The sequence below is a fragment of the Martes martes genome (assembly GCF_963455335.1).
Source record: "Martes martes genome assembly, chromosome: 10".
In the NCBI taxonomy this organism is placed as follows: domain Eukaryota; kingdom Metazoa; phylum Chordata; class Mammalia; order Carnivora; family Mustelidae; genus Martes; species Martes martes.
In genome coordinates this window covers 52,726,599-52,754,289 of record NC_137898.1, presented here as the reverse complement: position 1 = coordinate 52,754,289, position 27,691 = coordinate 52,726,599, and the positions used below count along the sequence as shown (strand labels likewise).

Genomic DNA, 27,691 nt, shown 5'->3' with positions numbered 1-27,691 from the left:
TTATGTCCTCTTCTCCCGTTGTTTCTGTAGAAATATCCTTGAGTTCATCAGTTGTCACTCACTCATGCCAGGGCCGACCATAGCCAGTCCTCCTAGCCTCTGATTGTCAGGCTGCAAAGAGAGGGGCCTTATGTGTAGAGAGAGTGAGAGGGGAGAGACTGCTGTAGACAACCCCCCACCCTTATTCAGAAAACTGGCCAAGGTCTCTCTTTCTCTCTCGCACCCTTCTCCCTTTGCCCGCCACTCAGCGTTCACACTTAACATTTTGTGTCAGCCAACGAATCCCGAGTGTCTGCCTTTGTCAGGTTCATTGCTGGGCTCTGAGGATAGAAAAGTGAATAGCATATACTCCCTGCTCTCAAGCATCTTAATTTTGAAGGGGAGACAGACATACCGAGGATTTGTATAACCAGAGCCGTAAGTGGGATGATAAAAGTGAGTACCAAGTGTGGCAGAACGAAAGGGAAGCACCCAGCACCTTCAGGCCCCAGGGTAATGGTGTCCGGAAAGGCTTCCTTGGGTTGATGCCTGTGGAAAAGGCCTTAGAATATGTGAGATCTGAAAGTATGGCTGGAGAAAAGCATCCCACACAGGAAAGAGAGAACACAGGGAAATCCTTCTGTATTTAGGGAGTAGGAAGTGGCTCGGGGGGATGAACTGAGAACATGGTTAGAAGTGCAGCTGGGAAGGTCAGTCTCACAGGAGGACTTGGATAGCTGAGCTATGGAATACAGCTTTGTTCCTGAAGCAGTGGGGAGCCATGGAGAGTTTGGGAGCAGAGGAGTAGTGCCATCGGCATTACGAAACATATCCTGACTGCTCTGGGAAAGATGGGTTGAAGGAGAGTCAACCAGAAACAGGAAGCCTAGAGGAGGCAGCTTTGGCAATGGGAGGGAGAGATGATGAGGGTCTGAATGAGGGTGGGCTGAGCATTTGGTCAGGCGGTAGGTCCTTCAGGGAGCCTGAATGGCACTGCGGAAAGGGCAGCATCTCTGTCACCAGGAATTTAGGTTCAAACCTCAGTTCTGGTTCTGTTGGTCCCCAGCAAGGTAAGGTAGAATCCCATGCCCTGCTCTGGAAAAGCTCAGGTCCCTAAGTGCTAGATTTTAAAAAAACAACCAGCAACAAAAAGCCCCTTTGTTATAAAAAAAAATTCAAACATACACAAAAGTAGAAGGAACCGTGTAATGAATCAACTTACTCATCAACCAGCTTCAACAATAAGGCCTTGCTGGTTATATTTCTAAGGGATAATTTTTTTAAAAGATTTATTTATTTGAGAGAGAGGGAGAGGGAGCGGGAGTGCACACGAGCAGGAGGGGCAGAGGGAGAAAGAGAGAGAAATAATCTCAGACTCTGTGCTAGCGCAGAGCCCGACATGGGGCTCGATCTCACCACCCTGAGATCACGACTCTTGGCCAAAACCAAGAGTCAGACACTTACCTGATTGTTCCACCCAGGTGCCCTTGTAGGAGATAATTTTTGCAATGAAGCTTTTTGAATGTATTCAAGCCGAGGCTACGTTGGAATCATTTCTCTGACTCTGTCATCAGGTTGAGGCATTGAAATGACTTTACGTCCATTTTTCCCTCCTCGGAGGTAAAGTTGTGCACACGTGTGTGTGTTCTCTGTTGTGAGAAGGGAAGTGAGGGCAGCTTTCTTTGTGTTCCAGGCTGAGGAAGCACACTGCTAGCAGTTCTTATCAGTGGGTAAGGTTCTGTCTTCGAGGGGACAGGTGAGGTGTGGACAGTTCGGGAGGGCAGTTGGCAGGGTTGGACACCCTCCTTATCTGCTCACTGAAGGATGCTACAGGGTTGTCTACAGGTTGCTGAGGAGCTGGGCTCCCAGACAGAGGGTACTGTGTGAATGGTAGGGGTGTTTCCCCAAGCTGCTATGGGGCCTCCTTGCTAGTGACGAGATGGTGCACCAGTCACCAGTGTGCCCTACAGACCAGCACCGACCAGTCCTATGGCCAGTGCTACTTCATCCTTCACTGAGAGTGACCCAGGTTATTGGGTGTTTGGTAGTTGTTTGGACTACTTAAATGCCCTCTGGGTTTGGCACCAGATGAAAAATAAGACCAGGAGTCAGACAGACAAAGATACCAGTTGTGGGGCTCATAAAGGTCAGTAGGGTTCCCAGTGCGTCCCTTTCCTCAGTTAGCATATCCACCTGGGTCAGAGACGTAGATGACCGCCTCCTGCTGGGGACAGGCCACATCCCTGGGGCAAGGCCACTCTGGAAAAAGAGTGGGAAGGGTGGGGCTGAGCCACAGGTGCTGAGTTCCTTCCCCATTCCCTCTGTCAGGTACTTAGCTGCCCCCAGGAGGCAAGGTCAAAGAAGGAGAATGTCAGCCCCTATTGCATGTCTCCATGGCAACAGGAAAGAACCTAGGTGGAAGTGTAAGCATGGGTTGTGAGCCAGCAGAGGTGCACTTGGACAGGTGGGAGTGGGAATGCTGTCTTGGAGAAAGGAGAATCGCCTTGAATGAGTTTTGATGGACAGAGACTGGAGAAGGGAACTTTATTTTTATTTTACTTTATTTATTCTTTTTTTTTTTTTTTTTTTTTTGAGAAGGGACCTTTAGCTTGAGGGACAGTGTGAAAAAGTCACAGCAGAAGGAGAATGCTCTCCTATGGCTGGAGTGTCAGGAAGTCAGAAGAATGCAGTTGGAAGTGGCCAGCTCAGTGAGGAAGGGCTGCAGAGTGGTAAGAACTTGACCTTGGAGTTGAACTGCCTGGGTTCAGGCCCATCTCCACTGCTTCCAGGATGTGGGATTTGACCAGTTGCTTAACCTCTGCAAGCTCCAGTTTCCTTTTCTCTAAAATTTGGATAACAGCAGTTATGAATATTGAGGTCGGAGACACCTATCCATGCTTAGCTCAGGGCAGAACGGGTGTTTATGAAGTGGCAGCCATTATTATTACCATCATGTGTCCAGGACAGTTTGGGGTCAGCTAACCGGTGCCTTGGATGCCAGACTCAGGAGTTTGGATTGCTGTGGGAGAGGCCAAGTATGGCTCAGGTGAGAGGAGGCCCTCCAAGGCCAAGATTCTGATACCTGGATATAGGCTGGGTAGCTGGGGGGTTGGGGGGAGATGGAGCTCCCTGCCTGGAGCAATCCACTGGCACCAGTCTGCTGTGGAAAAGCCAGGGAGGGTCCCAGGGGAATGTGGGGTGTGCAGATCAAGCAGACCAGGAGCTACCCCATGGAGAGAGGACCCCGCTAAGAGAGTTTCTGATTGTGCTGCATCTCTGGGGCTACTTAGAAATGGCCAGAAAGCTGAGGAACATTTGAATACTTCAGTCTGGAGCTTACAAAGGTAGTCTAGTGTTAACTAGTGCCGAACATGGAGATGAAATACGGCTTGCCCAGGGAGCAACTGCAGAAGAAACAGGAAGAGAGCTGAGCGCAGAATCCAGCCCAGGGGCAGTGAGTGAGGCTGAGACATAGGACATTTAGTGAAGGGGGAGAACCTGGAAGAACCCATAGAGTGTTTTGTCCCAAATGCCCTAGGAAGAGTACGGGCGGGGCGGGGGGGGGGGCGTGGGTATGGTTGAGAAGCCAGGGAAAGAAATCCCCTGATGCCTGTCACAGGAGTGAGAGTGCACGTGGCTTGGCGGGGGGAGGGGCCGCAGCAGGGCACAGCAGTGACCTCATGGCAGGAGGTACCAGAGAGAACAGGAGGTGAGTGCTTTATCAGGAAAGCCAAGGAGAAGCATGAGATGGTACCCGAAGGAAGTGTTTTAGGAGAGCAGAGGCTTTAATGTTGGTGTGGGTCAGGAGGAAGGAATGGGAGAGGGGAGAGAGGCAGATTAAGTTTAGAGAGGGAACCATGGAGAGGCTGGGCCTCTCGTGGGGCTTGATTAGGGGAAGTCTGAGGAGGAGAGAAGGGGAAGTGAGGGATTCTGTTTCTCACCAGTAAAAGATGTGGTAGTGCGCTGAGGGGAGTCTGGTAGGAAGGGCGTGCCAGATTAAAGATCTCCCTCCCCAGGCAGGGGGAGATGGGGGTGAGTCATGTCTCAGAGGTGCTCTGAGCTGGGGAGGTAGCTGGGTGGGTGTCAGGAGATGGTCCTGTGTGCTGATTGCTGACCTGTGGCAGGGCCCCATCCTGCTGTCCAGAATGACGGGGTGCTGAAGGAGAAATGGAGTCAGGAGAGGGTGTGGGAGGGCTCCTGAGGTAGTCAGTGGAGGGGACAGGCTGCCATGGCCTGGTTCTTCTCAGGGAGAAGGTCCTTGCATCCTGCTCCATTATTGCTGGAAAAGGATGGGAGGCTTCCTGGCGGTGACTCCCATTGCCTGATGTGTAAAGGCCAAGTTCTAGGAGGGGTGAGGTGAGGGACCCCTCATAAACTGGTCCTAACCTCATTTGCTCTCACTCTTTCCCAGTTCTCTGGTCATGCCAAGCTATAGGTATACATGAGTGTGTACACACACACACAACATGCATGCGTGCACACACCTGCTCCCAGCATACCTTAGGGTACTTACACTCCTTTCTTCTTTTGCATTTCTGCATACTGCCCTCTCAGACGCTTTCTGGGGTCACCCACACTGCACTCGTCACTCCTTCCTCCTGCTCCCTTGCTCTGAGCGTGCTCAGCTTCCCTCCCTCCCGGGGGGCACTGAGTGCTGTGTTGTTGCACACATGTGTCTTTCTGGAATCCCCGGGGCCTCCATGGTGCCAGGCACCTAGCAGCTTCCCTTTGACTGTCCATCCGCTTGAGTGAGTGCATGTCACATTGAGCCTTAGTATCCACAAAATGATCAGCAAATGGTCGATTTTTGAAGCTCAGCTTCTCTTCGCAAGTCACTTCCATGGAAGATTTTACCTGTGACTTGCCTGTTGAGCTAGTGACATTGTCAAGTTGACATTAGCACTGAATTGCCATCCGAACTTAATTTTAGAGATAATGGGAATTTCAGGGAAATGATGTTTTTCTTCTCTCAAAGGAGTACCATGACCAGTTTAAAATTAGACCATTATTTTATGCATTTCTGAAGCCGAAGTTGGTTAAAGCCAAATTTTGTTGGCTCTGCCGTTTGGACCTAGATAGAGTTCTACAGGCAACGTTTACATTCTAATTAACGCGGATGAAAGATGAAGGAGTTTGGGCCCTTGGTAGATCAATAACATTCATTAATTTCCTCTTAGCATCTACCACAGGGTCTTACAGATAATGGGTACAAATAGTATTTGTTAAATGGATAAATTAATCTATGTATGTGTTGATTTTAATGGATCATGCATTTTTATGACAACTGTTTTCTGTTCTGTGTTGTCTTTTTCAAAATAGGATCTTGTAACAGAGTTGAGGGGGTTCAGGGCAGTGCACACAGTCCCCATGAAGATACTAGGTGAAGGGCAGAAGTAGTAGTCACTTAGCCCCAGTGCCCTGAGCCCTGTCTGTTTGGACATGGAGACCAGCTTCCCATCTCACAGCCTTCACTACTCGGAGCAGATCTGCAGGGTGAGATGGTGTGGTGGGGCGAGCAAGCAGGGACCTGGCTGACAGACAGACGGGACTCCACAGAAGGCCTGTCAGCCACCATGTGACCTCAGGCAGTATCTTAACATCTTTGCATCTCGGCTCCTCTTTTGTAAAATGGGCCTGATAATTATAATCTATCCATCGCACGATGGCCAGGAAGATTAAATGAGGGAATGAGGACAAAGTATTTTCACAGGAGCTGCTGCTTCTGTCGGCCCGGGGAAACCCTCTGTGAGCCCCTGTAGCCAGCAGTGTTTACGCACAGGCAGAAACCAGGGTGCAAGGTAGCGTGCCATCATTGGCTGGCTCGAGGCTGGTGGTGGGCTGCGGGGCAGGCAGTGAGATCTTCTGGCTGGTGTGGTAGTGTAGCTGAGGCGTGGTCCTTCATATCCCAGCCTGAAAGGGGACACTCATTTATGTCCGTTCCTTAGACTTCCTGTTTCTGAGACTCACGGAAGGAAGGGAAAGAACCTTCCATCCCAAGTTCTCTAAGTGGCTGTAGTGAGCCCCCACCATAGTGAAGATGCAGATGGGCTTGTCATAAGCACAGTGGTAAGAGGCACCTTGGTGGGGGCTTGGTGATGCTCTGTACCCTGGACACTGTCTGGCTCCCCAGCTCCCTCTTCCCAAAGGCACAGATTCTGGCCTGCCTGCCCCGCTCCTTGATCCGTCTCCCCGCTGGAGTACCTGCCTTTCTTGTCTTCTGAAATCTGCCCAGCCTTTCCTCAGCAGGCCTGGGTTGAGGCCCATGGCCTTGGTCACTGAGATTACAATGGCCTCAGTCACTGACATTGCTGTGGCCTCTTCAACACAGTAAGCCCTTAAATTGGGGAAAAGGACCAGCTGGGAGGCAGAATGTCAAGAGCAGAAATGGGAGGTGAGAACAGTCAGAGGAAGGGGAAGCAAGTGTTTAAAAATATTAAGCAGAGACCTGGATGGGAACCCAACGTCAGCTCTTCGGTGCTCCTGAAGCCCAGAAGGTCCAATGTGCTGTTTGGGCGTGAGCCATGACAACCTCAGGCTGGCTCACACCCGTTTCCTGGCCAGACCCCGTGCTCCTCCTTGTGGGCTGGGCTCGCGGTGTCTCACGCTCATGTCTTTGAGGGTGGTGTTTCTCTGAAGAAGCTTGCCCTTGCGAGCAGGAGAGAGGATGTTGGCCTGAGTCTGAGGGACAGCTGAGCTGGGAGGAAGTCCGGCCTCAGGGCACCCGGAGGTGAGGTTGTCTGCCCCGATGCTATTTGTTGCATTCTTCTGAGGAGGGTGTTGAACTGTGTGACTGAGTCCCCTCCTAGGATTGCGTGTTGGTGGAAGGGCTGTTTGGGGTCGTGGAGCCTTATGTGAAGGGCTGTGGTTTGGGAAGGAGGGCTTGAGCCTAAGTAGAAGCATCTGGGTTTGGCTGTGCCAGACAAGCTCGGTGGAGGAGCAGTGACACGTGACAGGGCTTGGGCTAGGTTTTCAGTGGAAGAGCCAGAAAGAAAAAGGACTCCTTCCAGTGGGTTCCGTGGAGCTGGGCTCCACCACAAATGTTCTTAGGGATCTTTTGGAACTTGTCCAGCGGGGAGGGGTGGGAATGCCCAGCGCCCACAGCTCACTAACCTGGCACTGTGGGGAAGAAAGACGGTAAGCAGGAAATACTGCCTTCGCCCCCCACTGGCCCTGGCACCACCAGCCTCTGCCTGGGCTCCGGGCCCTTCAGGCTGTTCTGGTCCATCTCCGCCTCCCAGTCTCAGCTTTCCTGGCTGACCAAACCGAGCCGCCTGACCTGGGGTGTTTTAGGTGGCAGTGAGAAGCCTGTGTGTGGAAAACATGGTCGCAGCCCAAAGCGTCAAACACCAGACGGATGTTTGGTATCAGAAGTGACTGACACTGTGATTCCACCGCCACAAGGTCAGTGGCTTTTTCACCTTCGGAGGCTTTCTAGTCTCTCCTGGGCGGATTTTCCTGAGGCTGCTTAAGCTTCTGTTCCCTAGAAGAAGAAATCCAGGCCCCACCTCTTCCCTTTTATCAGACTCAGATATTCGCTCCAAGCCATCAGCAATTCCGAGAGCGGCTTTCTCAGCTCCCTGACCCCTGTCCTGCTCCACTGCTCTGCGTTCTGACATCCCCCCCGCCTGTCCTGATGGAAAGTCAACCTCTGTGGCCTTGTCCTTCAGGCCTGCTGCAGAGATGGTGTCTGTGGGCCCTGCCGGGGTGGTTTTCCTCCTCATCAGGCCCTTCCCTTTGAGGGCAGAGACCTCCAGACTGGACAGAACCTCAGGCCTTGGGCCTTTCAGGGCCCCTGGCACCCATGGAAGCCTCTCAACCTCCACTTTAGACCAGCGACCTCTTTGTTTCATCCATGTTCTCCTTTGTGGAAGGGGAATGTCCATCCTATGCCTGTCCCATTGTATTTTGGAAGCAAATAACTTGTTTTAAGAACCACAGATGGAGAGGAGTTTTGCCCCTGGTCAGCTTCAGCTGCCTCCCCCAGGCACTGTGTGGTTCTGTCTGTCCCTTCACACACATGAAGTGGAGCTGAGCCCCAGGCTTCAGAGACACTGCCCTGCCTGCAAAGAGCTTACCACTGAGACAAAGGAGTCTCACACATAAGTGGCCAGTGCTCTAGAGAGTTCCACGTGCTGTGAGGGAAGTCTGTCATGGGCATGGAGGGGGGGAGAGAGCAGTCACTTCCATGTGGGGGATGGGAGGGGATCCCTAGAATCATGACGCTGGGATTGGGCCTTGGACGAGGAGCGGGAATTGGGGTCATGGGCTAAAATGTTGCATGTTGAAGGGGCCTTACAGCAAAATCAGGTGCGGTGAAATGGTTAGTGCTCCGGAAGGGGCCAAGTGTGGCTGAGAGAGTTATTGCTGCTGTGATTGTGAACTCCCAGCCAGCTATGTGCAGAGGACTTCTGCCTGCATTATCTCACCGAGTCCCCGTAATCCCAGAATATGTGTGTTTTCACCTGCGCTTTATAAATAGGGAAAATGAAGCTGAGTGAGGTTAAGGAACTGGGCCAAGGACATAGCCCATGACGGGAGGAATGTGGGTCCAAATGCAGCCTGACGAGAGTGCCTGCTCCTGACTACCTCATGGGTCCTTCACTTTCTGTCTGGAGTACGAGCTGGGTGAGCAGTCATACAAGGCTGGAGTGCCTCGGTGAGGTTTGTGGAACAGCCCCGTGCACTTGGCTGCAGGGCGGAGCAGGAGGTGGGTGTGGGAGTGAGGCTGTAGGCAGGAAAGACAGTCAGGAAGCCATTGTTAGCATTCCAGTGGGAGATGATATGGCCTGAAGCAGGGCAGGAGAAGAGAGGGATGTGAGAGGGAGACTTTGCTGGGTGCGGAGATCCCCCTGGATGTGGATGCGAGGCGGGAAGGCCCGGCATGACTCCCAGGGTTCCGGCTTGGCGGCTGTGGTGGGGCATCACCATGGTGGGTGGGGAGCATATTGGAGAAGATCATCTTTTGGGGCCTGCCAAGTGTGAGGGTGTGGAGAGGGAAGTGGGTATCAAGTATGGGTCAGGGGCACACCTGTCTGTCAGGCTTTGGTTTCCCACTGACAATGAATAGTTTTATCAGTGAATTTGTATAAATGTCCTCAGGGCTTACAGAATGGGGATGCCCTGGGGGTGCCCTCAGGGGGCTGAGACACACAGAAAGAGTTTCAGGGGAGATGGCTCTGCTCTGCCTCTTTCCTCCCTTTCCTAAAAAGAAAAATAGATGGGGAGGTCACATTTAGGTAGGCAGGATCAAGTTTGGTTTCCTGGAAGAACTGGCTAGAAGAGAAGGTGGGAATTTAGCGAGGAAAGCTACTGGCTTGGGTGAAAAGCAGGAAAGCAACTGGTACAGTCAACTAACTACAGTCTGTCCACTGATGAGAAGACATTTGGTTTGGGCAGAGGTTGGCCCGAGGGGTGTGATGGAAGTTAAAGTTGCAATCCAGGAAGTTGAGTCCACGTGGCAAAAGGCATGAATTCTAGAGGCTGATGCTGAGCCCCGGAGACTTTCTAAGCAGAGTGCCTGGTCGGAGCTGTGTTTGCCTTCTCTCTCCGGCTCTTCAGCTTCATTCAGTATCAGAGTCACCCCAGGAGCTAGGCAGGATACAAACGTCAGGTCGTCTTCTGCTTCAGTGAGGCTGGACCTCTATGCTTGTGTTGTTGTCCGGTGACTGTGATGAGCACCAGTGTTTGAGGACCACTGAGTCAGGTGACACTTTAGTGCAGGGTGGATGGACAGGGCTGTCTGGAGGCGGCAGCCAGGTAGAAGGCACTTGTGGGAGTCTAGGGTGAGGTAATGCAGGGACAGGTGAGGCCGTAGGAGCAGGTGAGATCACCCCTGCAGCGAGTACTGGGAGAGAGACCGTCTCTGGTCTGACTCAGCGGACCTTGGCTCTCCTGATTGCATACTCTCCATCCCGAAACCTCTGTGTAATTTCTAGGACAGCACTTTCTCAGTTCACCTGGCTGTTCTCCTCTGTCCCCTTTGTTGGTTCTTCTCCCTGATGGCTTTGTTGAAGTGTTCCAAAGAGTTCTGGGGCCTCTTGCTTTTCCTTTCTCCTTCCCTCCCTCCCTCCCATCCTCCCTTCCTTCCTTTCTTCCTTCCCCTCTTCCCCCCACCCCACCCCGCACACTGCTTAGGTTATTTCATACAGTTGTTTTAAATCCCATCTCTATGTAGAAGGCTCCCAAATTCTCTCCAGCCAGACTTACCTCCAAACATCAGACTCATAGTTCCAAATGCCTTACTAAGCATATCTTTCTAGGTGTCCCCTTAGGCATCTTTTTTTTTTTTTAAGGATTTAATTTATTTATTTGAGAGAGAGTGGGGTGGGGGGGGGGAGGTGGCGTGTTAGGCAGGGCAGAGGGAGAGGGAGAAGTAGACTCAATCCCAGGACCCTGGGATCATGACCTGAGCTGAAGGCAGATGCTTAACTGACTGAGTCACCCAGGCACACCCCAGCACCCCCCAAACCTTAGGCATCTTAAACTGAACATTTCCAAAACCAATCTCCTGATCCCCTTTTCCCTCCAGTTGCTTCTGCAGCCCTCCCAGTCTCCTGGAGACTCAAGACAAAAAGCTCATGGTCATTCTGACTCCTTTCTCCCATGTCCACTCTGTCAGTATAGCTTGCTAGCTTTGTCTTCAACCTATATCAAGACTTAGAACATTTACCACCATCATTCTGGTCCAAGCTACCTTCATCTCTCACCTGGTTTTCCTGTGTTCACGAGTGCACTGTACCCCTGACCACCCCTGTCCATTTTCAGCCAAAGTGTTCCTTTTTGTAAAGGTATCATAGACCCTCCTGTGTTCAAAACCCTCTACTGGGTTCCTGTCTCAGAGGTAAAGTGGAAGGATGGTGTGTGTCTTCAGCCAAGATGCCTAATTTTTTGCTCATGGGCAAAGTGGGAGAGTCCCCAAGTGGTGTGTGGGATTATGTGAGTTAGCGGTGGATAAACTAGCGAGTAGCTACAGACACTTGCGGGAGAGGAGGAAGGAGCACGCACCGAGTCTCTCCTCTGTGCCAGGCACACCACGCATATTACCTTTTTAAGTCATTTTGATTGTTTTTATTTTGATCACTAGGATTATCTGCACAATTTAAACAGTCAAATGATTGTACATGATTTGTTAAAACAACTGTTGTCTCCCTGCCTACCCATCCCCATTGCTCTTCCTCTTACAGTTTTGAGTATTTTTATCCATATTGCTGAAATGATGCTCATTCTGCTGCTTTGTTTTTTTGTTTTTTTTGTTTTTTTTTTCAGTTGTCATTATCTAGTGACTTCTGAGCTCGCACTCTAGGAGGTGAGGAATCCTGGCTGTCTTTCCAGCCCTACCCCCATTGCCCACCAGCCTGATCCATCTCCACGGTGCTGTCCGCGCACTTTGGGTTAGATAAGGTCTGGGGTTACTTTTGCTTTTTGGTTTCCATGCAGTTCTTTGGTCACTTCCTTGGTTTTCTGTTTTCTTATCAGTGAATTAAACAAATTCCTTACTAATTATATAAATCCCTCTGCGTGTTCTCATGCATGAGGTGTCTTGTGAATTTCGTGTTCCTGGAGAAATCTCTCCCTGAGCTTTGGGAAGCTCTCTAACATGGACCAGCTGCCCTTTTACATTGTTACAGAGCCATTGACCTTATGTCTCCTGTCACTTCTCTGTGTCCTTGTGGGCTTATGGCTTTCAAAATAAATTCTTCTACTGTTGTTGCTGTGGATAGCTAAATTAGATGTTTAGTTCCGTCTGCTGTATTTCCCTGAGGTCGATCTTGTTTGCTTTCACTGGTAACAATGCGAGTTTATAGATGAGACCACTGAGTCTGAGAGGGTTGTTCAATAACTTGTCTAGAGACCCACAGCCATTATACTGTAGAGCATGTGTTTTAACTTGAGACTGTGGCTATGAAACCTATGTTCTTTCCTCTCTGTGCTCTGAAAATAAAGGTGTTATTAGTTGATATGGGATGTGATTGAGAATGTTGGCCATCAATTTCCCTTGTATGTCTTCTTCCATCTTCCTATTTTTTTAAATACTGAAAATGGTTTCTTGCTCTCTTATCCCAAAATGATAAATTCCCTGTACCCTGTTAAGAAGCTGTCTCCCAAGCATAAGGATAGCAAGAGGTATTTCTTAAAATAACCACTTAAAAACAGCTCTGGTTTCTGGGTAACCTATAAATTGTGGGGAAAAGGCTTTGGTTGGTTGTGATACGATGATGCTGCTTTACCACTTGGTGGCCGTGTGGGGAAGGAGGACGTGTGTGTGATGAGTCTTAAGTTTGGTGGTGGTAGGTTCTTGGCTGAGGATTCCTTCCCTAAGCCTTGCCTTCTACTTGGGGGGACACTGTCCTCCCCCACCCCTCCACCTGGGTACAGCTACCGAAGAGTCAGGTCCCAGCTCTGACTCAGCTGTGCCCATGGCATACAGACCTTGGTTGGAGGAGTACGGATACCAGCGACTCTGGATCTGTTCCTGATTCCTTCCTTTGTCTGGGCCATGGGCAGCCTGCCTGAAACACTTGCAGCTCTAACCACTTTTACTGAGAGAAAAGTACTTTATAAAATAGAATGGAAGCTTGCACTTCAGCTTGGGTGGGATAAGTCAAGGTTACTTGCCCAAGACTTATCTTAATCTACAGTTACTGCTAATGCAATATCTAAATTACCGCTGGCCTGAGAGTGCACCAGATAATGGGTGGCTAATTGTGGCTCACTTTCTAAACTTCAGAACCCCTAATCCTGCACCGTGATCAAAGTCCAGGAGCCCAGCTGGCCTTTATGTAGTGCAGTTCGGGGGGCTGTGACATCTGTCACCAGACACTGTCATTCCAAAAACATGGCTGTCCCATATCGGCTGCAGTACAGCCAATTTTCTCGCTGCTGGTAGCAGAGAGGGTCAGGTTCTGTGTTAGTGGGACACTGTCACAGATAGGAGGATGGCAGCATCTGGAGAGGCCTGTGGCTGAAGGGAAGGGTGAACGGTACACAGGCTACACATTTTCTTAACCTTTCCCACCTCTTCTTTGTAGCTAAAGCTGATCTCTTGGTGAGAGAAATCTGTCTGCTCCTCCACCATCCAGGGCAGGGCCCTGTGAATAGTCCAGGTGTCCAGAGAGGATGAGAACTGGTTGTGGCCACTAGAACACCTGTCACTGTACTGAGGTCATTAAGAACACTGTCATCCTCTGCCTGCTGCTCTCCTTCTGGGATGCCGCAGTGTCCCCTGGGCACACTGTCTCTTTCCCTGGCGTCCATGCTGTGTCACGCCCCTGATTGGGTCTCCTGTCATTGGTAGAGAACGTGATTTCACTTCTGCTCCCCACCACCTGCTTAGAGCTTGCCCTGCTTTTCCCTTGGGCCTTGGGAGTTTTCCCCAGAATGTGACTCTCTCCCAGCCGCTTTGGGTTGTCGCCTCTTACCTCGCTTCTCTCCAGAAGCATCCAGGTGTCCGCCTTCTGGAGCTTTATGCACTTAAGCCTCACATCCCTGATGAACCCAGGCTCTCAAGGGAGGTGCTGCGTCCCCGCAGGGATGAACAGACACTGAATGCTGCCGTCTGACATGTTTGCCTCTGAGGCCCCAAGTTCTTGAGGGCCCTGATTGTCCCGTCATGTGTTACGGATAGGAACTTTAACCTCGACAGTAGTCACTAGCTGCCAGGCTGGGAATGATTGGCAGCCGTGTGGCTCCCCTGTTCTGATGAGAGTGTCTGTACTCACAGATGGGGGCTGGACGCCTCACACTGATGACATGTTTGGCCCTTCCAAGGTCTCTCTGTCCCCCACACCACTGACACCTCACAGCTGCCCTATGACAGTGGCTGGTGGGGCCCCTTCTTACCCACGTGTCCTGCCATCACCTCAGACCCAGCAGGTCTGGAACTGAGCTTGTCAGCTACCCTAAACAGGTTCTGGCTTCTGAGTGCTCCCACCCTACCGCTCAGGCTCCAGGGATGTATATATGATACACCTTTGACTCACGTTTCACTTCACACCACTCCCACGGGTCCACCCAACTTGCTATTCGCCAAGTACAAACTCATCACTGGGCAGAAGGCCATTGGCCTCCTTTTATGGTCCTTCTGTTGCAGGGGGACATGGCCTGGGCCCTCTGGGCCGGGTACCTTCCAGCTGTCCTCTCCCTGTCACCCTGGTAGTAAGGCCCCCCGTGGGGCCTGTCTGCTGAAATAGGAGACCTTTCTTCTCAAAAACCTGTCATGTTGACATCTGAGGCCACTTGAGGTATTGTGTACTGGCATCTAGACCCCTGACATGGTGGTGTGATTCCCAAGCTCTTCTCATTCCCTACTCTTATCACACTTACGTGAATTCTACGGAAGGTTTTGACTCATCACGAGCACCTGGCTGCCTCAGTAGAATCTCGTCAGCCATTTTGATATTTGCCAACTCCATCCTGCCCTTACATGCTTCTCTACTTTTCCACCCCCTCTGCCTGGAATAGCATTTCTCCCCCTTATCTTCTGAGAAAGCTTCTACTCATCCCTCAAGACCCAGGGAAGCTGCACACCTGCCTCAGTCAGCATATATCCATATTGCGTCATAATTCTTTGTTTATACTTTTGCCTTCACTAGACTGCCTGGTCCTTGAGGGCACAGGGTTCAGGGAATGTTGGTGGAATGTACCTACCCATTTACTCATAAGGATCCACTCATAAGCTTCCGCATGCTGGACACTCTGCTAGGCACGGGACACATAGGGGTGAACAGGGCAGACAGAGTCCTGCTGCCTCCATGGGGAGAGTGAGCAAGTCCAGTTGGCAAGAAAGCAAGTATATGGACGAGATACTTTAGAATTGCTGCGCTTCACAGGGGCTGCTCGAGGTGGAGGTGTTCAAGGAAGTCCTTTCTAGAAGACACATGGGACTGAAACCTGGAAGATGAGAAGAAACCAGCCATGCAGAGAGCTGGGAAAGCGTGCTCAGGGCTGAGGAGATGGCAGGTGGAAAGTTACAGAGGAGGTCTTGGAGTGTTTCAGAGCAGACAGGAGACCAATGCTGCTGGAATGTGAGCAGTGCGGTGAGCAGCATGGGATTGGCCTGGCCGGATTCCTACACTGCCTGTTTCATAGGTCCCGGGGAGTAAGCAGTTTGATTTTTCTTTCAAAGTAGTAGGAAGTCCTTAGAGGGAAGTATTTCAGACCTTCAGTATCTCTGAACAGGTGGGAATGTGCTGATTATTGTCCTGCTTCTGCTACCCATTCCCGCCCCCCCCTTCCTGTTTCCTGCTCCCTCTCCTTTCTCCCCACTCCCGTCCTGCCCCCAAGCTTGCTTGTGTTCAGGCTCTGAGATCTGCACACTGCATTTGGGATCTCCAGCTGTTCTGGCTGCTGTTCTCAGCAGGGGCAGCTCTATTCCTTGCTGAAGCCTTGCCTGGTTCCTGCCACAGCCCTGAGGTGCCCATTAAGCTCCCACCCTCTCTGCAAGCTCCCATTCTCATTCCCGAGTTGATTGTGCAATGGTTCTTGGCCTACTGAAGCCCAGTGCCTGTTCCCGAACCTTTCTTGGCCTTTGCTCCTATGAATCATTGCCCTCCCCCTTTACACCACATCGTTGGTTATCTCTCTTTGCCATGCCCAGGGGAACCAGCCTCTTGGACTTACCTGGGTTCTTCCTCCCTGAGCCTACCCCACTGAGTTTAAAGTCTCCTCCAGTGAGCTCTCTTGGCACAAATACATCCTGAGATTATTGCCTCACTTCAGAAACGAAAAGGAAAACAGCTAGCTTATATTGAGCACTTCCTATCTGTAAGGGAATGTATTAATATTTTCTATGAAATAGTAATTCCTCATTTAGTCATCACATCAACCTGGTGATGCAAGTGCTGATATTATACCCATTTTACAGATGAGGATACTGAGGCTCAGAGATCACATAGCAAATGGCAGAGCAGTGTTTGAACCCAGACTGTTTGAACTGCTGCTGCCTGGGACAGTCCCCTGTGGTTCTTCGTGGTCCTAAAATCATCATCCGCACCATCTCCAAAGCCATTTTTCTGTGTCTGCTCACTTTACTTTCTTCTCTTTGAAAGTCCATATCTACAGGGAACATGAGCAGAGAGGCTCAGGACCCCCTGTTTCCTGACCCGTGCCATCCTGGGGTAGAGGAGCCCAGCTTCTGTTCTCCATAGTGCTTATGCCCATTGGGCACATGCACGGCTTTTGCTAAAGGAACAAACAACTCCTGCCTTCAGTTTATAGACATGAACTAGGTAGGGATTGCAAATACTATTGTCAGTCTCTCCCTACCAGCCAGGGAATGGGTGGGAAGCAAGAAAAATGAGAAGAGGCTGCAGGAAGGCAGTTCAGCTGAAAACCCTTTCACAGAGGCAGAGTTGACCAGAGATGGCACAACTGCCATCTTCCCCATTAGATGGGAGACTCGGTGGGTGGTGGGGTGGTGGCTGCACTGGGTGTCCTTGGAGATGCTCTTCAGTCCTGAGGAGATGGGATGCTGCACCCTGCATGGTGTTGGGTAGAGTAGAACTAAAATGGTAAGAAGAAGGGCTCCAGGTTCCTGGGACAGAACTCTCCCCATGACACTGTGCTGGCAGCCTTCTGAGGCCAGGCCCTTTTGACAATCTGAGAATCGAAAGTGGTCATGGAGGTCTCATCCCAGATCACAACTACCCAACAAAAGCGTTACAGGTGCCAGTCTAGGGCAGCCGGGAGATAGCTTGGTGCCTGCGGAGACTGTGGTGATCCCCGCTACCGCAGGGAATGTCCTCTGGGGTCACTTTCCCTGACTCACAGGGATGCTCCCACCCCCTCACCCCCCACACTCCCTCAGCTCCCCCAGGCTCCCCCCCGCAGCTTCTGGAACCTGGGACTCTAACTGAGTCTCTTAATTTCAGAAGTGAGTGGGATCGCATGCTAAAGGTTCATGGAGACAGAGCACTTGTGCCAGGAGGGCAAGGTTCTAGGGTTGGCAGAATCGGGGGGTTCCATGCTAGGATCCTTGTGAGGGTATGCGGCATGATGATGAAGGAGGGCTTGCCGTCTTGCAGGTATCCCGTGGACCTCTCTAACTTTTCCTTTGTTCTGTGCTTGCATCTCCAGTAGGAGAAGGAGGAGACCGAGGGGCAAGGAGTCATGGCTTCCGATGCCAGCCACGTGCTGGAAGCCGCTCTGGAGCAAATGGACGGGATCATCGCAGGTATGCGCAGGGAGCCCTCACGACTCACAGCTCACCCCCCATCCTAGAGAAACCGTTTTCTGTCCTCTGACCTTCCTTCCTGGCACAGCGAGAAGCCCCTCGGTAGATGTTGTGTTTCATTGTGCATGCCATCTGTTTGTGTAGGAGTTCGGGCTCATGGAAGTTTTTGATGCCTGGGGTGAGGTTAGGTCTATGGAGACAGCGAGGGTGCACGCACGGTGGCGGGTCTTGAACTGCGACACGACGTGGGTCCTGGCTCTACGGCAGTTTGGCTGGAATAAGATCACTTTTACTGTGAACTGGCCAGAGCACATGATGGCTTATCACAGTCGAGCTAAAGCAAAACTCAAAAGTGGCGACTTTGCTACCGGAGTGCCTGTGTCAGCTCCCTTCCCCAGCTGGTCTCCAGTGTGTTTGGGACTCAGGAGGTCATGTGGTGTCGAATCACCTCATCACCTAAAGATTGTTCTTGGGGCGCCTGGGTGGCTTAGTAGGTTAAGCATCTTTTTTTTTCTTAAGATTATGTGTGAGAGAGAGAGAGATCACGTGTGAGTAAGGGGAGGGGCAGAGGGAGAGAGAGAAGCAGACTCCCCTCTAAACAGGGAGCTTGACATGGGGCTGGATCCCAGGACCCTGGGATCCAGCCCCATGTCAAGCTCTGCACTCAGTAGGGAGTCTGCCTGAGGATTCTCTCTTTCCCTCTCCCTCTGCCCCTCCTGCTCCTGATCTCTCTCTCTCTTCAGTAAATAAATCTTAAAAAGAAAAAAGAGAGAGAGAATGCTCTTTATGCCATATTGTATCTTAAACCTATCATAACTGACTTAACATTCACATTTGCCAGTTAGGAATACTCCCTAGAAAAGACCCAGCAAAACTGGTTAATTGGAAAAAGGCTGCCAGTGAGCTGTTTGGACTCTTTAACTCTTCCATAGGGGTAGTCCAAGACCGTATTGATTAGAATAAACCTGTCATTGGAGATCTTTCCCGAAAATCCCAGGTCCTCTTTCTGCCCCTGACCCAGCAACAAGTCAGTGGCCTGATTTAACATGCCGGACATGCTTCTTTGGGACTTTGCTCTTCTTCGTGTGGAGCTTCAGCTGGAGGAGGCTGGGGACAGGGGCTTAGGCTGAGTGTGGCTAAAGCCCAGGATGTGTGTGTGGGTACCTGATATTGCTCCTTGCCAGGTATTTGCTGTTGCTTCTACTCTGCAGAGAGAATCTGACTCACTGAAGGTTCTGGGTGTTGGTGTCTGGGTGGGGGTGGGATTGTGTGTTGAAGATTCCTTGTGTTTTTTGGGTCCCCTGCAGCCAGGCTGCTTGGCTCAAATCCTAGCTCTACAGCAAGCTGTTTACCTAACCAGGCTTCAGTTTTCTCATATTTAAAATGGGAATAATAATAGTACCCACCTTAGAGGATTGCTGTGTTTATACACATAAGGTGCCAAGAACAGTGCCTGGCACATACTAAGCACTCTAAAATGTTAGCTTTTGATAAAGTAACAAGAGATTGAAAGAAATCTTTATTATGTTGCATCCTCTCTAGGGACATGGTAGAGTTCTTATTTATTCCAGACCTCATCTCACCCATCCCATTTGAGTTTTGTGTCTTTCATTGAGTAAGGCTTGTGCATGGCTTGCTAGACTGACGCGGGGCTGCAAGATTCATGCATAGTCTTCTGAGTGGTCTCTGCCATGTTCTGGCCCTCTACAGGCTGTCTTCCACAGAGCGGCAGAGCGATCTTTGAAATGTACATCAAATCACAGTATTCCTCTCTCCAAAGCTCATCAGTGGCTTGCCATCACAGGATAAAATCTGAAGTCCTCAATGGAGCCAGCACTTTCAGACCCCAGCCTGGCCTTTGGCCGCCTTTATGGTCACACCTCCTACCACTTTCCTCCTGACTTATCTTGCTTAAGCCTGCACAACAACTGTCTCCAGACCTTTGTGCTTGCTGCCCCCTTTGCTGGAATGCTGTCCTCCAGATACCCTTCTATCTGATCTCTGCCACACAATGTTTTCCCATCAGAAAGGTCTAACCTGACCCTCCCTAATTATCATCCCCCCATCACTCTGTCCTCATATCCTGTTTATATTTTTTTACAGCACTGATCACCACCTGACCTATTACATTCCCATTTGTCTCTTTGTGTATCGTCGGCCTCTCGCACCAGATTTTAAGTTCCACCAGGACCAAGGCTTTGCTGCTCCATCTCTAGCACCTCAGTAGGTCTGCAAGCACATATTAGGTGTTCAATAAGTACTGTCACATACACACTGCATCTGCCTTTGTGAACAGGCTCTCCTTCTCATTGGTTAGGCTCCAGCTATTTGTTTCTACAGTGTCTTCTCTGGCCGTGCACTGAACTTCATTTATTCTTTTCTCTGGTGCCTTTCACTGATTCTTCTGGGCTCACCAATTACTAGTTTTGTCTGAAGATTTGGTGATTGGCATATCCTGTGAACCATCTCTCAAGTAGTAATTGTCTCACACAGACATTTGACAGGAGCTGTTTGGCAGATAACTGAACATTGAGGTAATTAGTGAGTGTCTGGAAGGTATACGTTCCACACCATTTATGATGACAAGAATGATAATTTTTTTAAAGACTTTATTTATTTATTTGAGAGAGAGAAAGAGAGAGCACGAGTTGGGGGAGGGGTAGAGGGAGAAACAGACTCCCCGCTGAGGGGGCCCGGTGCAGGACTGGATCCCAGAACCCTGGGATCATGATCTGAGCTGAAGGCAGATGCTAAACCAGCTGAGCCATCTAGGAGCCCAAGAATGATAATTATTGAATGTCTTTGTGCAGGATACTCTTCTGCAAGATTATTAATACCCTCCTCATATTCAAGGTGTTTGGGCCAAACTGGACCAAAGAGCTTAAGAGTTTTTGTGGTTGTTAGTGTGGACTGTTGGGGCTTGAATCCCAGCTCCGTCACTTAGGACTGGCTGTGGGATGTTTAGGCAGACTGTTTAATCCCTATCTGAGCTCAGTTTTCTCATATATAAAATAATGGTATTCGTACCTATCTAATATTATTGAGAGGATTAAATTAATGCAGATAAGGCACATAGGAAGTGCTCAGTTGGTGTAAGTTACTATTTGTTTGGTTGAGATTAGTACTGACATGATTTTTACCACCCAAGGTCACAGTGCTGGTAAATGTCAAAATTTTGAGTCTAGGGCATCTGAGTCCCTTCAGGGCTGCTTTCCTGCCTGCATTGGTTTTATGATGATGTGTAAGAGAGAGAGCCCTAGGGGCTCTGTGGAGCCATCTGTAGAGAAGAGTTAACTGAGAGCGGGGTCAAGTTCTCTTCTTGCTCCCAATCCCCTAGCCAGAGTGACTTCGCTCTTGTCTGTGTTACACATCAGACTTCCAAGTAAGGGTTCCTTTGCCAAAAGGGTGGCAGCCAAGAAAAGGTTTAAAAACTGCATCACCACATCACGATGCCACCAATCCCAGGGAGATGACATTTTTAGGTGAACATTTACATCATCCTTTTTGCATTTCTATCCTTGTGTTAATTTGAATGATGTCCAGTGGTGCCAAACTACCAAAACACAATTGCTTCTGCATCTGTTAAGGTGCTCAAAGAAGTACCCAAGGGCTGTATTCTTTCACTTTCTGAAGACACAATTACCACTTATTTCAAATGGAAGGAATTTTTACAGGCTCCCTGCACACCCTGGTAGCAATCATTTACACAAAAACAACACAGAATCCTCCTAAAATGCACACCGTTCCTTCAGTAATGATGGTTCATAGTTATAACAGTACAGAATCAGGGTTTCCCTTTATTAATTACTCTGTACTATGATAGGCTCAGTTCCACTTTCTGAAACTCTTTCCAGAAAGAGTACATGTAGGGCATGTGATATCAAGATTTCTGTAATTAAGTCTTTAAGGGGGGATAAAAGGTGTTATGGTGGCCCTTATCTTCAGGCTTCCAGTGGCTCTGGAGGTGTGAGGAGAAGAAAGACCTTGCAAGCAGAAACATGACTAGGAGATGAAACTCCTCTTAAGGCTGAATTCTTGAAAGCTGAATGAGGGTTTCCTGGGTATGATTGTACTTGATTGGCACCTCAAAATTCTATGCCAGAAAGTTGGAAAGAGGTGACTTAAAGATCCCAGCCCCCTTGTCAGAATGATTTGTTCCTCGTACAGAAGACCGTTGTTGCTTCCAGCAGGATGTTAACCTTTGCTCTTGCTCCTGATTAATCCCTGCGGTTTGGCCTGGATCATACCATAATTGAATTACACTCTTGACAATTGCAACTGAACTATATATTGCTTAAGTACATCCTCTGGGTAACCCAGAGCGACTGCCACATCTTCTCATTTTGCGTGAGGCTTAATTTGTGGGCTAACAGGTTCAGTGGCTGCTCTGTAAGGCCATTTCTGTGATAGCACCAGAGAATCCCGTGGTCAGGACACAGAGGACCATGCATCCCTCTTCACTAGCGGGAGGTCACGCAGACAGTCATCTGCAGGCTGTACCCACCGGTGAGGAATAATCAAAAGGAACCTGTTAAAAAAAGAGGTTGCTCTGGGCCTTTCTGCTAACTCTGATTGGTGTCTGGGTTGGGTTTTTTTGTTGTTGTTGTTTTTAAAGATTTAGGTTGGGGGCAGAGAAAGTTCTGGTCAAGACTGAGATTATTCGCCTTGGCTATTGAATGACTTCAGCTGTGGCATTAAAGGCTGCTGATTAGTCCATGCTGGGAACATGATCCGTTAACTGGCCTTGTCCAGGCCCTCTCTGAGCCGGGTCAGCACCCAGTGGTCATCGGTAAGGGAGGGGCAGAACTGAAACCGGCCTGTTTCCCATTCAGGATTCAGGTTGAGAGTGCTGGGCTCCGATTCTGACCCGGGGACAGTCAGAGGGGAGGTTTGGAGGTGTCCAGTGGGCTGAGGTATCAGAGACTAATCTTTATGTAACAAGATCAAAGTGGCCCAGGGCGGCAAGCACTGTTCGACAGCCTTCATTTTGAGTTTTCCTCTCACCGCTGGAGTTTTCCTCCACAGCTGGGCTGCGTGGCCTCATTTTCCATTCTCTGAAGGAGTTTGAGTAAAACTGGCATTATTACTTCTTCCTTCCGTACTTGCTATAGTTGTGGGTATAGGAACCGACTTGCTATAGTTGTGGGTATAGGAACCGACCTTACAAAACCAAGTGGACCTGGTGTTTTCTTCTTGAAACATTTTCTTTTCTTCATGGTTCTAAACCATGGTTATAAACAGTGGTTTTAATTCTCAGTGGAGTTTTGGCAAGTTATATCTATCTAAACATTTGTACATTTTACTGAGATCTTTAATTTTGTTTCTTGGGGTTTTTTTTATAGATCTTATTTATTTATTTGAGAGAGCAAGCATGCACATGCGTGCAAGCATGCCAGTGCATGTGCAAGTGGGGAGAGGAGCTGAGGGGGAGGGAGAGGAAGAAGGAAGGAATCTGAAGGGGATTCCATGACCAAGAGGGAGTTGGATAAGGGCTCCGCCTCACAACCCTGAGCTCATGACCTGAGCCAACCGAGAGTCAGATGCTTAACCCACTGAGACACCCAGGTGCCCCAGAGTCTTAATTTTGTTAACATAAACATGGCTATCATATATATATATTTTTTAAAGATAGATTTATTTATTTATTTATTTGACAGAGCACATGCTCACATGTGCATGTTCCTGAGTAGGGGGAGGGGCAGAGGGAGCGAGAAAATCTCAAGCAGATTCCATGCTGAGCGCGGAGGTCTCTTGGGGCTTGGTCTCAGGACCCTGAGATCATGACCTGAGGTGAAATTAAGAGCCAGTCGCTTAACCTGAGCCACCCCAGGTACCCTAGCTATCATATTTTTTAAAGATCTGCTACACTTGTTATGTCTCTGTTTATATTCCTAATATTGCTTAATTGTACCCTTTATTTTTTGTCTTGCCAGAGTTATTTTTTTTAAATTTATTTATTTATTTATGTATTTATTTATTTATTTTGAGAGAGAGAAGATCTTTTTTTTTTTTTTTTTTTAGATTTTATTTATTTATTTGACAGAGAGAGAGAGATCATAAGTAGGCAGAGAGGCAGGCAGAGGGGGAGGGGGAAGCAGGCTCTCTGCCGAGCAGAGAGCCTGATGCAGGGCTCAATCCCAAGACTCTGAGATCATGACCCTAGTGAAAGGCAGAAGCTTAAGCAGGCTCCATGCCCAGTATGGGGCCAATGTGTAGGGCTCAGTCTTACAACTCTGAGATCATGACCTGAGCCAAAGTCAAGAGCTGGTCACTTAACCAACTGAGCCACCCAGGTACTGCTTGCCAGAGTTATCTTTTTGATTATTATTTTCAAAGAACTGACTTTTGCCTTTGCTGATCAGTCTCCATTATATGTGAGTGACATGTTTGTATATATTATTTATTATGTAAATAAGATAGTAAATAGATAAATATGTATATTTATCTAGGTTCTCCAGAGAAACAAAACCAATGTGTGTGTGTGTAGAGAGAGAGAATATCTGAGAGATTGGTTGATTGATTGATTTTAAGGAATTGGCTCACATGATTATGGAAGCTAGCAAGTCCAAAACCTATATAGGCCAGGCCGGGAGGCTGGAGATCTGGGGAAGAGCCAGTGTTGCAGCTCCAATGTGAAGGTCATCTGCTGGCAGAATTCCTTCTTCCAGGGAGATCGTTCCTTTCCTATTACAGCCTTCCACTGATTTGACAAGGCCCCCCACATATGGCAAGCCACCTGCATTAATGAGAGTGTACTGACTTTAATGTGAATCTTGTCTAAAAAATACCTTCACAGGGGCGCCTGGGTGGCTTAGTGGGTTAAGCCTCTGCCTGTGACTCAGGTCGTGATCCCAGCGTCGTGGGATCGAGCCTCGTATCAGGCTCCCTGCTCGGCGGGAAGCCTGCTTCTCCCTCTCCCTCTCCCCCTGCTTGTATTCCCTCTCTTGCTGTGTCTCTCTCTGTCAAATAAATAGATAAAATCTTTTTTTAAAAAAATCTAGAATAACATTTGATCCAATATCTGGGTATGTGGCCTAGCCAAGCTAGCACATAAAATTAATCACTACAGTATTTATAGATAAATATAGATAAATATGCATTCTGTGGCTATACTTACTATGTATTTGTATTTAACATATTTGAATGTTTTTATCATTTTCTTTTTTACTTACTTAAATGTACTTGTACTCTTTTAAAAAACAAATTAAAAAGCCAGTCAGTAATAGATATTTTCACCTGGCTGCTAACTTCATTGTGTTGTGGTTAAGTGGTCTCTAATACGTATCCTTTGGAATTTATTGATCCTTACTTTCTGGCCTTGACTACAACACCGTCAGTTGTCACTACTCTCCCACACATGCTTGGAAGGTGTGTGCCTTCTCCCAGTCATCAGGTGCAATGTCCTCTGTTTGGTACATGCACTTTGTTTAAATCTTTGCTACTATTACTGATTTTTTTTTTTTTTTTGGTCTGCTTGAGCTTATCAGTTTCTTAGAAATCCATATTCTACTAAGTGGTGGATTTGAATATTTTCTGAATATTTTGCCTTATATTTTGAAGCTGTGTTTTGTATTTTATGAATACACATTTAGAATTAGGACTTCCCGGTGAAGGCTTTCATCATCATATAATTACACTCTGCGTCTCTAGCAATGCTTTTTGTCTCTTTTTAAAAGATTTTATTTATTTATTCGAGAGAGAGAAAGCCTGATAGAGCACTAGTGGGCAGGGAGAGGCAGAGGCAGAGGGAGAAGCAGGCTCCCCACTGAGCAGGGAGCCCGATGCAGGACTCCATCCCATTAGGACCTGAGCAGAAGGCAGACACTTTACCGACTGAGCCGCCCAGGTGCCCCAGTGCTTTTTGTCTTAAAGACTGTTTAGTCTCATGTTAATCAGTCCGTCCCAACTTCCTTTTAGTAACTATCTTCTTGGTATTATACTTCTTCTAACCTTTTTCAATCGCAGACTTTCAGTGTGACTTTGTCTTAGGTGTAGTTTTTCGCCATGGGGATAGAGATGCATTTTCAATTTTTAACCAAGTTAACGATATCTGTCTTTTAACTGGCCGGCTTAGTCTGTAAACATGTATTTTGACAATTCATTTGACTGTTTATCTACTTACTCCTGATGTCAACTTGTCTCTCACTTTCTGTGCTTCCTTGATCCCTTCCCCTTTTTTATTGTTTTAAAACATCAAATTCTTTGTATGTACTCTTAATCCAGAGTCAAGACCCAGTGTCCTTCTGCAGGGTGGGCTTCTCTAGTTGACTGAAAGTGGTGCCTTTTTGTAGCCTGACTCTGCAGAGCTCTCCCCCTGACCTCTCCCTGTGCTCAGGCCCTAGCTTTGTCCCCTGTACCCCTCAAGTGGCCTGTGGCCCAGGTGATAGGCCATCAGGGAGTTGGCAGTGGTGCACAGGGCAAACACCAGCTCAAATGCTCTCTTGGGGTTAAGAATTCTGTCAGTTCAGTTGCATTAAAGAGTGTGTGTGCATGGGTTTTTAAATTTTGGGGTGTTCTTGGAGGGTTTTCTCTGTACAACTAGTCTGCCCCTGACTGCCCTGTTTCCGCTATAATGCTGTCACCTTCCTTGGCTCGCTTTCCCCTTCCTCCATCTGCAGAGCCCACAGTGGCAGGTAGAGTCCTCAGGTCATGTTCCTCTGACCCAGTCAGTTTTCTGGCTCCCTCTTCTCATTTAAGGGCTCATGTGAGTAACAATACAGGATAACTGCCCCGTCTCAAAATTCTTCACCTTAGTTGCATCTATAAAGCCCCATTTGCAGTGTGAGGTAGCATATTCATAGATTCCATGGTTAAGGACATGGATTTTGGCGGGGGGGTGTCATCATTTCATCTACCACGGTAATCATTAAGTAACATCCTGTTAGTCCCTTCCTTGGTTTAAAACCAATTAAGGACTAGACAAAGTGGTCAGATGGAAAGAGAAGTAGTGGCTTTATCTTAGTTTTACCCATTAGGAAAGTTAGCTTGACCTGAAGACCACCCTCAGGATCTTGAATACCAGACATCCTACACACACACTTACACAGGAAATGGAATTGAATCCCCAGTGACAGACCTCCACCTTGTGGACCAGAGCTGGTCTGAGAAAGCTTTGCTGGAGGACAGGGCTTGTATCCGTGGATGAGCAACTCTGGGGAGAGGAGAGTCCCTCTGTCAGTATTCCTGTCAGAAGATGCGTTCCTCCTTTGAGGAGAAGTTGAGTGAAGGGAGGCAGGGGCAAGGCCACAAATGTGGCCTCAGTGGCAGCCACCCTCCATTTCCACGGAAATAGGGAGATAGGAATAGGTCCCCCTAATAGGATTCTTGAGTCTCACACTGAGACTACCTGTGTGGCCTAGTCTATGGTCACCTTTTTTTTTTTTAATTTGAATAAATTATTGAATGTATTTGAATAGCTGACACACAATGTTACATTAGTTTCACCTGTATAACATAGTGATTCAAAAGTTTGTACCTAATGCTTCGTTCTCCATGGGTGTAGCTACCATCTGTCCCCATACATCTCTGTTACAGCATCATTGACTACATTCCTTATGCTATGCCTTTAGGTATGCTGGTGACTTGTCTATTCCGTAACAGAGAAGCCTGTATCTCCCCCTCCCCTTCACCCATTTTGCCCACCCTCACCTTCCTCCCCCTGGCAACCATCAGTTTGTTCTCTGTATTTATAGGTCTGATTCTGCTCTTTGTTTGTTTATTCATTTGTGTGTATGTTTAGATTCCGCATATGAGTGAAATCATAAGGTATTTATCTTTCTCAGTCTGATTTATTTCACTTAGCAGAATATCCTCTAGGTCCATCCATGTTGTCACAAATGGCGTGGTCTCATCATTTTTATGGCTGCGTGTCATATTAATATATCACATTTTCCTTATCCATTCATCTCTCCGTGGACCCTTGGGTTGCTTCCGTATCTTGACTATTGTAAATAATGTTACAATAAACACAGGGGTGCGTATGTCTTTTTTAATTAGCAGTTTTGTTTCTTTCGGTAAACACCCAATACTGGAATTATTGGATCATATGGTATCTCTATTTCCAATTTTTGGAGGAAACTCCATACTGTTTTCCACAGTGACTACAACAATTTATATTCCCACCAATGGTGTATGAGGGTTCCTTTTTCTCCACATCCTCACCAACACCTGTTATTTCTTGTCTTTTTTTTTCTTTTTGTCCTTCTGACACATCTATGGCCAGTTTGGACAAAAGTGCTTCACATGTGCTTGAACACAGTGCGCCTAGTCTAGCTTTTGGGGGGCAGAGGTCTCAGTCCTTTGTTGTCCTGGTCAATCACCGCTGTATTTATTATTTCCTATTTAGGTCTGCTTGATCTGCCATTTCCCAGGTTTGATGGTCACAATGTGCTACCTTTTTTTCTTTTTCATTTTTTTTTTAAATTACCATAGATTCGGTTTTCAGAATTTATGTGTACAGGTGCATCTGTGAAAAGGCCTGGATTTCCCTGTTTGGCACTCAGGGCTGCTGAGTTGTGCTGTTCTAATCTACAGGCTGTGCTT

At 48.4% G+C, this 27,691-nt stretch overlaps 1 protein-coding gene across 7 annotated transcripts in view; it reads left to right on the top strand.

Annotated features, from left to right (window-relative positions):
* Window positions 1–27,691, top strand: part of PPFIBP2 (PPFIA binding protein 2) — a gene marked incomplete at its 5' end in the record, with an annotated part of 146,600 nt that overhangs the window by 14,338 nt on the left and 104,571 nt on the right. For 4 of the 7 annotated variants that reach the window (XM_080817002.1, XM_080816998.1, XM_080817004.1 and 1 more), the window contains one exon: window positions 17,053–17,149. In XM_080817002.1, coding sequence (XP_080673128.1) covers window positions 17,086–17,149 — 64 coding nt within the window. Of the gene's footprint in view, window positions 1–6,569; window positions 6,707–17,052; window positions 17,150–27,691 lie in introns of those variants that run through there. The other 3 variants (XM_080817003.1, XM_080817007.1, XM_080817005.1) reach the window with 3 other exon arrangements.